The sequence below is a fragment of the Scophthalmus maximus genome, chromosome 8 (genome assembly GCF_022379125.1).
Source record: "Scophthalmus maximus strain ysfricsl-2021 chromosome 8, ASM2237912v1, whole genome shotgun sequence".
Taxonomy (NCBI): domain Eukaryota; kingdom Metazoa; phylum Chordata; class Actinopteri; order Pleuronectiformes; family Scophthalmidae; genus Scophthalmus; species Scophthalmus maximus.
In genome coordinates, this window is record NC_061522.1 from 2020399 (window position 1) to 2037542 (window position 17144).

The window sequence follows — 17144 nt, forward strand, 5'->3', positions numbered from 1 at the left end:
GTTTTTAACCAGCATAATCTCTCTCACACACACACACACACCCCCCCCCCCCCCCGAGTGGTCAAAGCGAAAGTGAACGTAAAGCGCCAATGCGAGTTTATACGAGTTGGGAAAGATCGATGCAGACAAACACAAAAACACACATTTATTTATGTTGTTTTGAAATGTCTTTGAATGTAACTGCAAAAGTTAATCGATTAGTAATCAATTACTAAATTAATCGCCAACTATTTTGAAAATCGAATAATCGGTTGAAGTAGTTTTTATGAAAAAAAAAAATCAAAATTCTCTGATTTCAGCTTCTTAAATGTGAATATGTTCCGGTGTCTTTGCTCCTCTGTGACAGTGAACTGAATATCTTTGTTGTGTGGACAAAACAAAACATCGTCTTGGGATTTGGGAAACACGATTAGGCGATATCGCTCCTAGCCGTCACGGTGGACAATGGACCCAAAAATACATGGTGCATAGAAAAAAAGTGCAATTCAAAAGCATCTCTATATTTAATTAACATTACATTAAACAACAAGGTTTCTCAGATTTGGCAACAACAAAAAAATGAATAACACCAAATATTTTTGACACTGCAGTTTACAGGCCTTAAAAAAGAAAAAAAAGCATCTCCCGTTTAAAGTTTTGTCCTCAGAAAGTGACGCCATGTGTCTCCGTCGTGACTCATTGTCCGGGGTCCGAGTCCGAGTCGCTGTAGTCGGCCACCAGGGACGGGACTGCTCCTCGGCCTCTGTCCTGCTGCTCCTCTCTCTCACAGTCCTTCATCAGCGCTTCGTCCACTTCCTTACTGTTATTGTTCGTCTCTGCTGCTTCCTCACCGGCCCCTGTGGGTCCAACAACTACATTCGGAACCTTTGAAAACTCTGCAGCGCACGTGCCGACTCCGGGGTCCGACTTCCTGCGGCCGACGGTGGCGCAGGGTCCGGAGCGTCTGCGGATCAGCGGGCTGTGCGAGGAGCTGAGGGCTTTGGCCACCGCTGCTTCTTTCCCCTGCAGGCCCAGTTTGTGCAGCAGACCGCCGGCGGCGCTTCCTGGTGTGGCAGTGGCGGCGGGGGAGCGGAACCACGACCGAGAGGAGATCTCTTTCCTCTTGCTGTGCTGCCTGTCGTCGTAGGCTGATCGGGCAGAGGAGGAGGATGAGGAAGAAGAAGAAAGAAGTTCCATTAAAGAGAATTCAAACTCTGCTCTGCCCGGTCGGTTGCTAACGTTAGTTAACGTGGATGTGTGACAGCTGAACTGGTACCACAACACGGATGCTTAGGGCTGTTTCGACTTTAATCTCGACATTTCGACTTTATTCTGGAAAAGTGCAATCAATTTAAAAAATCTCCCCTCATTCTTTTTTCTTATGCCCTAATACTCCGTAAAAGTGTGGGTTAGTGTTGCTTACAGTCAGGGGCCTGGTACGTGAGGAGCGCTGCCAGTTTCTTGTCCTCCTCCTTCTCCGGCAGCAGGCGGATGGACAGGTTCGTCCTCGTCCTCACTGCGTCATCCTTCTCCTCCTGCTCCGTCAGAACCTTCTTCTCCGTCTGCACCGGCGGGTTTTTTGCAGAAGAGAGACGTCAGATGAGTGACACAATCTCTACACATGTGGATGACAATATAGTATATATATATATTGGGTTGCAGTAATAGAGGTCAAATGTCTTACTCTGAACTTCCTGCGGAGAGTGCTGTTGAGCTGGAAGTCGTCCTTCCAGCCTGACTGGGAGTCCTGGATCTCCGAGAGAGAGGGCAGAGCCTTCCTCAGCTTCTCCTTGTCTTTCCCACCGTGGTCCAGCTTGAACATGGCGTCGGTCTCCAGCTTCTCCTTCTCCGTCCGCTCTGTCCAGAGAGAGAGAGAGGGGGGCGGGGGGGGCAAATGTTGAATAGGAGAAGACGGCGAGGAGGGTAAAGAAAAAATGGTTGGCGGGAAAAAGTCATTCAAAAGGGGAAGAAAAAAAACAACGACAAATTGATTGATGAAAAAAACAAAAAAACTTGTCAGTGTCATGTTACACATTTCAAGAAACAGTTTGGTTTAAAAATAAGAAATGATAACAACCAACATGAATCACTACGGAAGAGAATTAGGGTCAGGCATAAGAAGCAAAATGAGGGGGAAGATTTGTTTTATTTAAAAAAGTCAAACATTTTGAGAATAAAGTTGAAATAGCCCTAAAAGTCCGTGTTGTGGTTCCAGTTCAGCTTTCACACCTCCACGTTAACTAGCGTTAGCAAAGCTACACTAGCTTCGCTAACTGGGCGCCTCTCAAAATTCATTAACGGTTGTTTGCAGTTGAACGTTATCGTGTCAGGACACACGTTGACGTTCATGTTGCAAACACCCGTTGTCACCGCGTTGTTTCTTCCAGATTCAGCCTGTCAATGATAATATCGCAACTTTACAACTTGGTTAGCAGCTAGCGTTAGCTTAGCAAACTGGCTAGCAAAACATCAACATCCGGTTGTTTGCTGCTGCTGAAAAGTGCTTCTGGGTCACAATTTTTCAACTTTATTCCCGAAATTTCAACTTCATTCTCGAAATGCAAAAAAAAAAAATCTTCGTCCTCTCACTTTTTTTTCATCATGCCTGGCCCTGATGCTCCTCCGTAAATCCCTGACCTGTGGTGAGGATCTGCTCGTTCTCAGCCATGTCCCAGCGCTCCTCCTTCCTGTTCGCCCCGCTCACGATCACGTAGTCGCAAGTTGCCGGATCCGTCTGCATCTCAATGTAGTTGACGCACAGGTGGCACTTCATCCTAAACCTGGTTGTGCAGACAAAAAGGAGGAGGTGTAAGTGTAACACACACAATGTCTGCAAATTTTGCTCCGGATATTTTCCGGAAAGCTCTTCCAACCCAGTCTGTGTGTTGCGTTCACCTGTAGATTGGCGTGGTGTAGTAGTTCCCCACTTTCTTCTTCTCGGCGTTGTAACGGACCCCTGTGCGAGCAAATCATCAGGGGAAAAAAAGACACAGGGTGAGGTCAAATTGTCCATCCTAGCTACTTTTCCTTGACCTCAGTGGAAAAGGTCATGAGGTCAAGGAAAGGTGTAAAGGAGGATTTATAGGACTTAGGAAAAGCCGACAGCGCTGCTCAGAGAATCCGACTCGACTTTCACTAAACCTCGTCGTCACGCGACGGTGGATGTTATTGATGCGTCTGTCGTGGTGAAACTACACATTTCCGAAGATGAACTACAAAAAACGCAGTGGCTCCATCAGCATGTTTTGGTGTAGTGTTTTCCCTTTGCATAGGAGGCTCCAGTGTTCCCTATGCTAAAGGAGATATGAAAGGAAGCACTGAAGCTCCTTTCCTATGCATTTAGAGAATCCAAACAGCTCTTATCATGGCTGCTGAGGAAACACTTCCGGGCCACTTCAAGATTTAGGAAACTTCCTAAAGCAAATTTGACAATTCAACCTCACACACAACTATGATACACATGAGCATAACAAAATGGCGCCTGTGCTTTCCCTCCACACTTACCCATGCCAACGTGATTTTTGCAGCCATCACACCAGATGTTGTAGGGCATCTCAAACCTTTAAGGGACACACACACACACGCACGCACACACACACACACAAGAAATTCCATTACTTCCTGTCTTGTAAGGTCTTGCATTATATGCTTAATAATTATGCAAATTAATGGAAATTTTGTTTACGCTCTCGTGTTAATTAGATTGATGCAGAGAAGATTATGCTAATCCTTATCATTGCTCTATATTCTGTCTGTGGAAATTCTAGAATTTTTTCTATTCTATTTTAGAGCTATTCCAGATTTTCTTTCATCATCATATTTGTCACCACATTTTTTTTTTCATGGTTATAAAAGGTGCAGCTGCGTTGAAGCATTTGAGTAGAATAGATCTTTACTGTCATTGTATAAAGAAAACGAAACACAGTTTAGCACCTCACAAGATTGACAACATAAATAGCAAAATGTAAAATATCAGTATAAATAAACATTAAGGTGGTACTATATACAAAAGTAAGTGTACCTGTCATTCATTTCAATAAATTTGTTTTTTGAAGATGGCAAAAATGAACTAACTTGCTAGCGATAACATAACATTACACTGTTTCTAATTCACAGCCATCTCTGTATAAGTGTGTGTGTGTGTGTGTGTGTGTACTCACCTGATGATGAGGATGCCCTGAGACAGTTTCCTGGCCCTCTCCCTGAGAGCGTGGGTGTTGTGGTAGCCGTTGAGTGACCCATGCTAAAGTGACAGAACGGTGGGAATGTCAGTCCGTGTCCATGTACGATGTAAGAGTATGAATTAAAAGAGAACTGAACACACACAGTGTGCGATCATACACACCTTGGCCGGGTCAAAGTCTGGAGGGTAGTATTTGTTGGTTCCTTTCCTCTCACCCTTTCAAATAGAGAAACAAAACAAAAATACTTGAGTTAGTGAAGAGAATGACAGTGATCAAGCACGAGCCCTTGTGATTGATTCATAAAGAAATCTTGTCAGATGCAGGCGCAGATCACGGCTCACCATGGTGACGCCTGAGTGTCCGCACCAGGAGAAACGGATTCACGCTTCTGGTGGGAGATTCAAAACAAAATTAAATAAAAAGGCATGTCCCTGAAACATTGTGTGACGGTTAGGTTACATGTCAAAAGGACGGTTATACAGGTGATTTCCCTCGGCTGCCTAAAGGACCGTGAACAGTAAAATGTACCAGAACATTTAGGACTTTATCAGTTGAATTTGACACTTCATGCAGCTACTGCGACGCTAACGTGTTTGATTTCAACACAAACCACGTTACGCCTAAATCTTCTAAACCAAACTCTATTTATTTATCTAATTTTGTAAGTTAAAAAAAAAACAACAACAAAAACAACTACAACTGGAAAGTTCATCAATTGACAACAACGTCATCAGGGCTACATGGCTAACACACGCTAGCTCACCTCCATGGCGTTCTTACGGAGGTTACCGACACACTTTAATAAGACTGAGTCTTATTAATATAAATAGTATCTTAATCTTAAATCTGGTTTTGTTGCGTGGACTTCGGTGCGACGCGCAGCTACAAAACAAGCTAACGTTAGCAAGAGCTAGTTGGCCATTTAACGCCAACGGGCGCGACACGTCACACTGCGACGACTTGAAAATAAAACTATTGGCTTTATTGTTCTTGAATATGCGACTGTCGTGTTCATCTTTCAGTCAAAATCAAAAAGAAAGAAATAATACTTACAAACGCTGTCGTAGCTGCAGCAAACAAGCTAGCAGAGCAAAACACCAGGGGCCGACGCGTAATGATGACGTAGCCCCCCGACTGCGGAAGTGGCGTCACGCCGTAGGAAGTGCGGGTGTCGGACAGAAGCGGAACCCATTATTAGAAGAATATATAAGTAGTTATTTTAGTTTTATTTATTTTTTTGTTTTGTTTATTTGTTTCTGGGGTTTATTTGTTTTGTTTTCTGTTTTCTCATACAGTAGAATAGACCGTTCTGATCCACACTCCAATCCACAAGGGGGCGGTAATGCGCATCTGCAAGTTGTTTGCCAGCCGCCATAAATAAGGAAAAGAAGGAGAAAAAGAAGCGGAACCACCACAGACAACGTGCTCGGAGCTCCGGTTTGAGCGGGACAGAAATACCAGTTTTGAATGAAGCCGTGATTTAATAAATGCCCGCCGGGATGGAGGCGAAGCCGCAGCCGCACAAACGCTACATCTGCTCGTTCCCCGGCTGCGCGGCGGCCTACAACAAGCAGTGGAAGCTCGACGCGCACCTGTGCAAACACACCGGCGTGAGGCCGCACGCGTGTCCGCGCGACGGCTGCGGCAAGTCCTTCTGCTCGCCGTACCACCTGGCGCGCCACGAGCTCAGCCACAGCGGCGAGAGGCTCTTCCGGTGCACGGCGGACGGCTGCGCGGAGGCCTTCACCACCAACTCGAACCGGAGCCGGCACGTGGGCCGCGCGCACGGCCGCGAGCAGAAGACGTACGCGTGCGCGTTCGACGGCTGCGGCCTCGAGTTCAGGAAGAACAAGCAGCTCAGGGCGCACGTGTGCGAGCGGCACGCGCAGCTGCCGCCGTACCCGTGCGCCCACGAAGGCTGCCACATGCGATTCGCCTTCCCCAGCAAGCTGCGGCGCCACGAGAAGGTGCACAGAGGATACCCCTGCGAGGAGGAGGGCTGCGACCACACGGCCAAGACGTGGACCGAGCACCTGCGGCACCGGAAGGAGCGGCACAGGCCCGTCCTCAGGTGTGACCAGTGCAGCAAGGTGTTCGGGGACTCGTGGTTCCTGCAGCAGCATCGGCGTGTCCACTCCGAGGTCAGGGTGGTGCTGAAGTGCCCCAGGGAAGGCTGCAGCAGGTCGTTCACCACCACCTTCAACCTGCAGAGCCACATCAGCTCCTTCCACGAGGAGCTGCGGCCCTTCGCCTGCGCGCACGCAGGCTGCGGGAAGACCTTCGCCATGAAGCAGAGCCTGCGGCGCCACAGCGTCGTCCATGACCCGGAGAGGAGGAAGCTGCGGAAGCCCAAGCCCGGACGATCCATCGCTTCCAGGTTAAGCGGCTTCAGGGAAGCGAAGGTCTGCGAGAAGCGCCGGGGGCCCGAGCCGCCGGGCTCCAGAGGGTCTGAGCCTCCGGGCCCCGTTGAGTTGGTTTCCCTCCTGCAGGATGCGTCCCTACTGTGCAGCCCGGCAGCGGCGGTGGACACACACGGGCTCACCAGTGCCCTGGCAACACCTTTGGCGGTGTAAAGAGAGTCTTGTGCAGGAGGATGTTCACACCTGGAGTGTGTGGAGAGCAAAGCGCTCAACCTGCGATGATATATCATTTCTAACCTGGTTGTTGGAAATCTAGGTGTTGCATCTGGCTTCATCCCTGCTACTCTGTGCACATGCCTTTACATAGAAGTGCGTCTATTTCAGGGCTGCAACCATCGATTATGTTCATTATCGATTCATCGATCACTTGTTTGGTTCATAAAATGGTGAAAGATGTTGATCGGGTTTCCTAAAACCCCCAATATGATTTTGTTTTGTCCACACACCAAAGATATTCAGTTTACTGTCACAGAGGAACAAAGAAACCAGATTATTTTCTCATTTAGAAGCTGAAATCAGAGAATTATGACTTAAAACTACTTGAATCGATTATCCAAATAGTTGGTGAATAATTTAGTAGTCGATTACTAATCGATTAACTGTTGCAGCTCTTGTCTATTTATTGCTATCGATTCAATATGAACTGGTGCAGATGTTCCCTTCCGCTGTGTAGCGCGTCGACTGCATTGTTGCTCTTGTTGTTGTTTTTTTCTGGGGGAGATTTAATTTTCTGGAGCCCCTAAAATTCATAATTTCTGTTTGTGAGTTAAAGAATATATATGGACACAAGTTTTATAGTTTTTTTTTTCTCGCATTACAAAAATGTGACTTTGCAGAAGAACGGTGTTTATTAAAATAAAACCGGTGAATGCACCAAACTGCATTGTTTGGCTTTTATAGATCCGAGTTGGTGACCTAATAGTAAGTGTGAAATTGTATTTTTTCTTCTTCTACTTGCTGGACATCATACATGAAAATATTAAAAATTTAAGTTTAAAAGTTATTTCTCCAATTTGGATTGGTCCCAAACGATATTGATATTATCGGCCGATATTATTCTTTCACAGACATGTCGGTATCGGCCGATATGTTTAGATTGCCACTGATATTATCGGCCAACTGATATGAGCCTTCAAATGTGCATTTGTTTTTACATTTAAGGTAAAATAAATGTTTATTTTGTTACTTACAATATATTTTTTCTATTTGTAGAGTTTATGGTTTAACAAAAAATAGCAAGCCTCAATTACATTTCTTTGTCATGGTTTGATAACGACTTCTTAGGAATCATTGACAGATTTAAAAAATGTGTTTGTATATATATATATATATATATATATATATATATATATATCGACGACATATCGGGAATCTTGTACTCCCTAATATCCGCATCGGCCCCAAAAAAAAACATCGGTCGAGCTCTACTACAAACTTTCATCCTTTTTAATTTTCTTTGGACTAATAAGCCATTTTTAATCATCTGTTCTTCTTAAATTGACTTATCTAATTAAATTTTTTATCTTTTTGCATCAGTTGAGTGTTTTTAAATAGATTAACCAATCATTCATCATGTGGTTCAAATTAAATGATATACCACTATTATAAACGTTAGCGCTGATCATGGCGTATGTGGCGAACGTATGTATTGCCCCCCCCCCCGATGCTTAATTTCTTTACGAGGGCTCAGGATTTGCAGCGGCAACCTCTTAGCTTCTCTGCATTCCTGCACGTTGAGCACATTCATTTCATCGTCTCGCGAAGCAGACGTATGCATCAGAAACATATGTTTGTATGATGTACCGCTTCCTCCATGTCTAACCTCCCCCCATCCCTCAGAAAACTGTTAAATAAATCCTGGGCGTAGGCTATCGTAACCTGATATTGACAATTCAAATAAAAAATGATTAGGTTTCAGCTTACACGAGGAAATTTAGAACTGTTTAATCTCTACTGCATTAAAAGACATATCTCATATTTAGACCTGCTCCTCATCTTGTAACGTCCATTTTTAAAAGCCTTATTTTGCATGTCGAGATTGTTTTTCTTCTTCTTTCCTTTCTGCAGAAGCACTTTGGTGATAAGATGTACAAGATTAATGGTCGCCATACAGTTGAACCCAGCATCGTTAAGTTTTATGTTTCTGTTCACAGACGGACTGCCGGGGCTCGGGTATGACTCCAGACGGGGCTAAATGTAACCTGAGTTAATGCCAGAGGTAAAAATAGAGCAGGAAATATATGGCGACGTGAAAATATAGGAAAGATTGGGATACTTAAAGGTTAGAGTGAATGGGAACTGTAGGTCAAAAGTTGTGGGAAAACGGTATTGTTAGTGGGGAACACAAAGCCACGTAAATTAGACAAACTAACTAATGTAAACGGGGGACAGAAAAACTGAAGTAGCAGCGTCTGGTGCCAACAAGACGAATCACGGCCATTGTAGGAAGGTTTAAAAACAGGAAATGATTATGGGACGTAACATCCAGATACTAATTGGACGAGGCCCTGCTGCGCATTCCTGGGTGAGCTGGTCAGAGAAGTCAGGCCATGTAGGGCTCGTCTGAGCCGAGCCGAGCCGAGCCAAGCCACGGCAGGAATGCAAGGAAGCAGGCCTCCGGTAGCTGGAAATATTCAGAGAGGATTTAGCCTCGGCATCTCGGAACTCGGCCGCCCGTGTTTGATATTATCGTAAGTTTAAGTCTTTGCTCACGCAGATGGTGACGTGAACATTGTGTACAACCAGTAGGTGACCTCTTTCCAGAACCAAACAGGAAGCAGAAATGTGTGTAGGGGTCGCAAAACACATGCTGCAACAAAGCATGGAGACTCCAGTGGAGCCTCGGACGTATTTAAAACGCGGTTTTCGAAACTACCTGGTTGCGTGAACGGGGACAAAGCAACCAGGTAGTTTCGAGACCGCGGCGTTCGAGGCTTCACCGGAGTCTCCATGCGATGTTGCAGCATGTGTTCCCGTCGTCTCCACATTCTGCGGCGTCTTCTCTTTTTCTTGTTGGCTTATATTTTCTGTACAAACCATTGCACACACTAAAGGGCACCAAGTGGCTAAAAGGAGCTGGTTCTTCTCCAATGTTCAACAATTTTGTCCTCCTGTAAACTTCCACCAGGAGCATGGTGGGAAATAATCTAAAAAGGAATCTAGTTGCAGTCTTTTAAACAGTGACCCTGCATGATCCCCAATCTTTGCAAAATCCCAGACTGCGACTAAAAACTCAGTGACTAATGACACATTGTCTTTGGATGTGAGAGGGCGTCAGACTGAAGTCTTTTAAAAGTCTTTTCTGTGTCCTCTCAAAGTCGTCTAGTGTCTGGAAGGCATGAGTTGGGACAAGTGATTCCAAAAACATTGGGTAGAGACCAAAAGCTACAACTGCCGCTCATCTGGGGGGGGGGGGGGCACTTTCACAAGATTTTGGAACCTGGCTACAGTAAAAAATATCAACCACAAGAGACCCAGTTACGGTTTATGCCAAAGGCACTGGACCGGAAACGAGGTAGAGTTCTTTCAAACCAAACGGGTGAAAAGCCATTTCTTTGCAGGCACAGTGCCGTTGGGTCTTAACAAAGCTGTTGCCACGGCGTTGCCGAAGAGCGATTGAATGACATGAAGATGCGATTCAGTGAGTAAAGGTTCACTGTTTAAAGGTTAGCTTTGTTCGGAGAATGCAAATTTTGCCATTAACCTCATAATGAAAAGTTCAAACAAACACAAAAAGTTCTTTATTTTCCACTTTAAAATAAATCATTTGTAAAATTGGCCTGGTTGTGTGCGTCGAACATATTCTGTCATGGCCGTGCGAAACCCGGTTTGTGTGTTTGACAGTCACACTGGGCAGCTTTCATATGTTTTAGGTCGCCAATGATGAAAAATCATAAATATGTTTTTTCTTCAAAAACAAGCAGCGTCTTTGTCGTATCATTGTTTTGTATTTTGAGAATTTGTGGAATCTAAGATGAGGTGGATGGCTGCACGGTGGCGTAGTGGTTAGCACCTTCACCTCACAGCAAGAAGGTTCTGGGTTCGAGTCCCTGGGTTCAAACCAACCAGGGCCTTTCTGTGTGGAGTTTGCATGTTCTCCCCGTGTATGTGTGGGTTCTCCGGCTTCCTTCCTCAGTCCAAAGACATGTAGAATGGGAGTAGGTTCTAAATTGACCATAGGTGTGAATGTGAGAGTGAATGGTTGTTTGTCTCTGTATGTGGCCCTGTGATAGGCTGGAGACCTGTCCAGGGTATGTCAGCTGGGATTGACTCCAGCCCCCCCGCGACCCTTAAGTGGATAAAGCGGTAGACGATCGATGAATGAAGATGAGGTGGAAGATACGTTTTCACTCTTTTTGTATGCAAGGGGGAGTGACACGTGATAAAATGCACATCATCATCATCAACATGTGATCGAACCCTTCGTTGTGTTACAGGGGACAGTGTTTCAGACGATGGGCTTCGGAGCAGCGGCGTGTCTGGACGGTACAAAGGGTTGTCAACACTTCTTCTTTTCCTTCTTCTTTACAGGAACTGATGCCACGTTCTTTCCATTCCCGTCCTCTGACGACGCTGAATTCCAGACTGGCCCCGATCCAAAGGGATTGCTCTATCTCCACTGTGTTTCACCTCTGCTTCCCCCCGCCGTCTTTCCACCTCTCCCATTGGCCCCCACCCTCACGTACACTTCTGGTCGGAGGTGGAAGGAACGAGTCGTGCCCTCTAGCCCCTTCCGTGCAAATTGCCGGGAAATGAGAGCTTTCCGCGACGTGCCCATCGGAGCCGAGAGAAGCGTTGGTCTGTGCAAAAGAATCGGCGTCAACTCGTGTTTACAAAATGTTGCGGGGAGGAGACGGGCTACGTGCACGTACGCAGTGGCAACGACAAGCGGCCCAGTAAAACTCATCACAGTTCGAGTTGCCGTGTGGAAAACTCACACTTACATTTCTGCGTGCGACAATCCTAATGTTACTAAGTTCTACCAGATTTGAAAAGGTCATTCATCCCAACAGACTGTGAGACTGTACAACAACTTAATAATCATAATAATCATTTAATGTAGCACTGTGCTGATCGTATTTTCCATCCAATCCAAGCCGCTGCACATTTAAGCCTCTTTTTCACAAAACAATTACTTGCAATCTTTGTATATAGTGTATAAAGCTTTTTCACAGTATTTTTGTAATAGTACTTATCTATTTCTATTGTTTATTTTCTGCTATCTTCTATCATCTACCATCTTTCCCTGACACCCTTCGACTCTTGCTGCTGTTGCAACAAGTGAATTATCTTATTATCTTATCTCATCTCAATTGAGATGAGATAAGAGGTAATTAAGGTAAAATTTAAATTTGGCTGCAGTTCCTGCAGTCCAACTCTCAGGTCGTGTGACGACACCGGCACCAGTTCCGTTAGCTGACGAAGAAAGTTCTTAGGGAACAGGAAGGAGACTGAATTTACTTCTGTCCGAGCGACGTTCACGTGAATTTCCTCTCAGGCCAGATCGGCTACTTTTATAATACTCTCAATTTCCCTCTGGTGGAATAACAAAATATACTGTTTCACTGAATTGTTATCTTTTAGATAGAGTCAATTAAAAGCTCATCTGTGTTTGTAGTCTGACTTCTTCTGATGAAAGGAGAGGAAGGTGGTGAACTTTTATGAATTACATACGAAGATATTGAAATAAAAGCTGAATCAACACCAGTGTTTTACTTTTAGTAATTTAGTTGCTCAAGTTAGTAGCAGACTAATATGTGAGTGCACTGGGCTTTTACCGAGGAAGAGCTGGCTTCAAAAAAACAAAAAACACAAAACAAAGCCATTTTTCATTTGAACGAGTAATTTAGTGCCGAAAAGTAATCCTCGAAAAGAATTACTGAAATTCCTGGCGGTAGAATTTCCCCGCAGCAGTAATCAGCCGAAGATCTCAGAGATGATTCCTTTCTAATACGCGTCAACAGAGCTATGATACATGAGAGACGGGGCTGTTTAACTGCAATAAATAAAACCGCGAGTCTCATCCGACTCACTCCTCTCGTCTGCGTGAAACTAAGTGAAACCAGGAGTCGGGTATTAACCGGACCCAGAGGAACGTAACGGCCTTCGTTATGATTACTGTATTTAATCACTGCATTGTAATGTATATTTGAATAATACACAATCTGCTTGACTCTTCACTTCTCTCCTGTTCTTTACCTCTTGCCTTTTTCTTTTCTTTTTTAATGTTCCACCTGCTTTTGCTCATATTCATCTCAAAAAATGATCTCCGTTACTGATTTACTGATGTATGGATAGTTTAACATTGTTATTTTCTCAAGGGACAACGGTTGCAAAACAGCTTATTGGCCAACACTGGCAAATATACAGTGGTGTTCATCATTGTGCATCGTGCCTGTACGAAGCAGATGGATTTGTTTGTCCAAGGAAACATAAGCGTCTGGGAGGAAACGCAAACAGGAAAATCCTCAAATTTGCGGAAAAATTTGTCGCGTATCGATATTTTTTTATGTCTGGCCCCAATACACTTCCGTACTTGATCCCTTCATTTCCTGTTGTGCGTGTACTATCGACTGTCTATCAAGAGAATTCAATGGATGGATGGATGGATGTGTGATGATGATCTTGTTTTACAGCTGCAATCGACGCCAATACAGAAAATAAATAAGACAAAAGGACAAACGCAGGACGAGAAAAGGTCGTAAAGGTCAAGAGAAGAGCCGCAAAACTGATTCCAGGTCTCAGAGACCTCTCCCCCGTCACACGAGGAGAGCGGTTGGGAAAACCGAAACGACCATTTTTAGTGTATAGGAGATTTTAGTTTTATATGATGACGCAGTAGAGTGGCTGCAAACGCATGGAGCCATCTCCCTGAGGATGTGTCTCTGTTCACACGTTCAAAAATAGATTGGACAAATCTTTGGTGAACAAAGGGTAATCATTGTATAAAGTTCATTTCTGACTGTTGTGAAATTGTGTGGGATTTTTAACTTGTGTATTTTTGTTTGTTTCCTCTCTTTTGTCATGTTCTACGTTGTTGGTTTGTTTTGAGTTGTGGGGTCTTGTGTGGAGGATTCGCTTCCCGTCCCAGAAAATGTCATTAAGTTTCAGTAAGATTACACAGACATACAGCGGGAGTCATCCCAAACAGCAATGAAATATATATATATATATATATATATATATATATATATTGTATGTGCATATATACATATATACATATACCCACTTTAAGTCTGTTTGTCCGTGTTAAAACTTAAAGCTTTAAAATACCCAGAAGCTGACGGGACAAGCAATCTAAGTATCTGTTAAATCCGACCTGACACCCTCTTTACCCGTGTTGGAATGATTGACCTTTGCCCTCTGTGTGCGTCTAACTTCACAAAACATGGCCGGAAAATAATTCCAGTTGGTGGCGACACATCAGGCAGAGTTTAACAATCTTCCCCTCTCCTCTTCCTGTTCGCCGCACTGACGTTGTCAAAGCAGCAGATCACGGCTGCTCGTCGCACCACACGAATAAACTTTCATTTACATGGAAATTAAACTGAGAATGCGCTGCATAGAAACGTCGGACTTCCTGGCAGTTCAATGGGACACTTTTAAAACAGACATGTACAGTATTGACTTTGACTACCGGCTAAAAGAGCACACAAACTTATGAACTGAACATGTTCAGCAGTCTATGGACATACAGGACACAATCAATTGATTTAAGAAGAACGACGTGTGTTTTTGCATGTCGCACACGATTAATTCGATGGTTACAAAAGTGAAAAGATATTCTGGAAATATTCTAAAAACTGTAAATGAATAATAATGATAATAGGTTCACACCTTAAGATCGACGAGGCCTTTTCTGTGTGGGCCGCAACTTACGATTATGTTCATTACATATTAATCTGTCGATTATATTCTCGATCAGTTGTTTGGTTCATAAAATGGGGAAAAAAATGACAATTGTGTTCACCCCAAAACCCCCGAGACGATGTTTTGTTTTGCCCACACACCAAAGATATTCAGTTCACTGTCACAGAGGAACAAAGAAAACCAGAAAACATTCACATTAAAGAACGTGAAATCAGTTCCTAACAACTACTTGAACCGATTAATCGATTTCCCCAAGTATTTGGCGATTCATTTAGTATTTGCAGTGTAGGATCGTAGGCGAAGTGAATTGTGTTCAGTAACAATATTTATTAATATTTTATCAATTAATAGCTGCTCCACATTGAGATCAGACAAACCACCTTCAAGTCTGCTATAGTTAGGTTTCGTTTATATGCTCAATTTTACACGTAGCCCCGGTGTAGCGCCGTCATTGGAGCTGGCGACCTGTCCAGGGTGTGACCCCGCCTCTCGCCACTGTCCGCGACCCTCAACAAAACCCGTGACCTTTCCTGAAGACCTAAAAACATATTTCACCGTCTGGGTTGAAGTCCCCCCCAACCCCCCCAAACGCCTCGTACATCATCCACACTGGCTCCATTTAGTTCAATTAATCCCCAACAGAATGTTGTTGTGAATAAATTTCAAATGCTTGGCAACTCACAAATTAAATTGTGTTCGTTTTCGGCGTCGCTCTCTGAAGAAGGTGCACCGAGGTGTGTGACCTGCGCCTGGCGTGGCAGACGCACACAGTCGGGTCCAAGTATTCACTTTATTTCTCCCAAAGCTTTCCACCGACCTGACGGCTCTGAATCTGTTCGGGACCCCGTGACCCGTTACATAATGCACATTCTACATATTCTACACGTCAGCCTCGCATTGCTAATGAAATCCCTCAATTTATGGAGCGGCTGGAGACGAGTCGCCCGTTGTGGAATGTCTGCTGAAGCGCGGCCCGTGTTGTGTTCTGGTTACAGCCTCCCTTTCTTCTCTGGCAGTTTGACCTTATAAAGGTTTATTTTTGTCTTTTGTTTCTATTCGTTTTTGTTTTTTTGGGGCTTTAACTGCATCAATCCTAAAGAGGAAATCTTTTCTTCATTTATAAAAGAGAAAAGTGCAGAATGCGAAAAAATTAACTATTACAACCGGGGCCTGTTTTTATTTTTAAGATATTCCACCATGACTCGGGCTTCCACCTTTTCCATCGACTGAAAGCTCCGTCTGTGAACGTTATCTCTCTTGTCTCGTCCCAACAGGATGCATTCATTACACATACCTGACCAGCGTCATCAAAGTGACATCATTGTCCACTCCGGGGGAATCCACATTGCCAGTGGCCAACATCCCCTGGAAAAAAAAAGACATGTGGGAGAAACTCAACAATAAACTCCGGTGATTTACACCAATTAGATAATCCCAACGGGACAAATTCTGGGTCAAGCGCCCGCCCGCCCGCCCGCCCTCCTACGCTCCCTGTCAGGCTCAGGTGAGTGGGATAGTCTGTTGGCAAGTAACGGGTTAGCGTCTGTCTCCCCCCTACACCTCATCTCATCCCTTCACCCCCCCCCCCCCCCCCTTATCTCCGAGGGCTATATATTGGAGGTCGTGACTCGTCTGCATCTTGAGCATCATCACTCGCAGACACTCGAACCCGAAGCTTGTCTGGTTCTGAGAGAAGAAGAGCAGACTCCAGCGATGAAGTCCCTGCTGAGGATGGTGGTGATTCTGATTTGCGTCCAGAGGGGAGCGGGCCGCTGGATGAGGTCACTGATCGGTAAGCGCTGGCTGAGGGTGGGTCGTGACCTATGACCTTTAGGCTAAAATTGATTGCTTGTTTTTGAGACCAACGCGTTAAATATCTTTGGTTTTCTGCTTCTCAGAAGTTTTGGTGCTCACCGGAATTTGAGATGTTTAAAATGATCTGCTGATAATGATTTTTTTTTTTTAATTGATTTTCTACAACAGACTTTTGCATAACTCTCTCTGCCCTTTTTTCTAGATCACAAACAGGAAGCAGCATCGTCTCCGAATGATGACAAAAGAGGCGGATACCCAGCCGAAGAAGAGAGTCAAACAGAAGCTTCCGGCTTCGAGCCGTCGCCCAGTCCCATGGCCCCGCTCCCGCTCCGGGCCCGCCGCTCGCCTCCGGACTCCCAGTGCGGCCTGCGCTCAGTCCTGCTGCAGGTTCGGGACCTCGGGCTGGGCTACGACTCGGACGAGACCGTCCTCTTCAAGTACTGCGGCGGCACGTGTCCCCGGGTTCGCTCCAACCACGACCTCACCCTCAGCAACCTGCTGCTCGGCGGGCTGCTGCCCCAGCCGGCGCCTGGGGAGCAGCGGCACGACGCGCCCTGCTGCCGGCCCACCCACCACGAGGACATGGCCTTCCTTGATAACTCGCACCGCTGGCACAAGGTGGAGAAGCTGTCGGCCGCCAGCTGCAGCTGTGTGGGCTAGAAGGCTCAGCGTGGACGGGTAAAGGGGGCAGTTGAGGGGGGGGGGGGATGGGGACTGAAACTTATTCTTAAGATGTTACTTTTTTTTGGTTGCAAATGTCATCAACACAGTCGTGTTGGTTTAAATGTTCTGAGCGAACCTTGTTTGCCTCATTCCAATTATGATACTTTTGGGGTCATGAAAGCTTTAGAAAGTTATTGATATTTAACAAAAAAGT

General features: G+C 45.1%; 3 protein-coding genes across 4 annotated transcripts; 2 read left to right on the plus strand and 1 right to left on the minus strand.

The window, feature by feature from the left end:
- Positions 1-484: 484 nt before the first annotated feature.
- Positions 485-15765, minus strand: yju2b (YJU2 splicing factor homolog B). 2 transcript variants are annotated; one of them, XM_035636743.2, is made up of 10 exons: positions 15747-15765; positions 4505-4551; positions 4325-4378; positions 4140-4222; positions 3484-3539; positions 2875-2935; positions 2617-2759; positions 1664-1836; positions 1403-1541; positions 485-1127 (listed from the first exon to the last, which is right to left on the minus strand). In XM_035636743.2, exons 2-10 carry the CDS (start codon positions 4505-4507, stop codon positions 676-678), a joined length of 1164 nt encoding a protein of 387 aa, XP_035492636.2. In that variant the 5' UTR covers positions 4508-4551; positions 15747-15765; the 3' UTR covers positions 485-675. The 2 variants fall into 2 exon arrangements, with proteins under 2 accessions (XP_035492636.2, XP_035492635.2); XM_035636742.2 differs by lacking the exon at positions 15747-15765 and adding an exon at positions 5217-5346.
- LOC118312279 (transcription factor IIIA-like) lies at positions 5526-7466 on the plus strand. The gene has a single exon (XM_035636744.2). It carries the CDS (start codon positions 5651-5653, stop codon positions 6734-6736), a length of 1086 nt encoding a protein of 361 aa, XP_035492637.1. The 5' UTR covers positions 5526-5650; the 3' UTR covers positions 6737-7466.
- A 400-nt stretch (positions 15766-16165) lies between the features above and the next one.
- On the plus strand, positions 16166-16941 carry LOC118312280 (persephin). The gene is made up of 2 exons (XM_035636745.2): positions 16166-16244; positions 16470-16941. Exons 1-2 carry the CDS (start codon positions 16166-16168, stop codon positions 16925-16927), a joined length of 537 nt encoding a protein of 178 aa, XP_035492638.1. The 3' UTR covers positions 16928-16941.
- Positions 16942-17144: the final 203 nt, after the last annotated feature.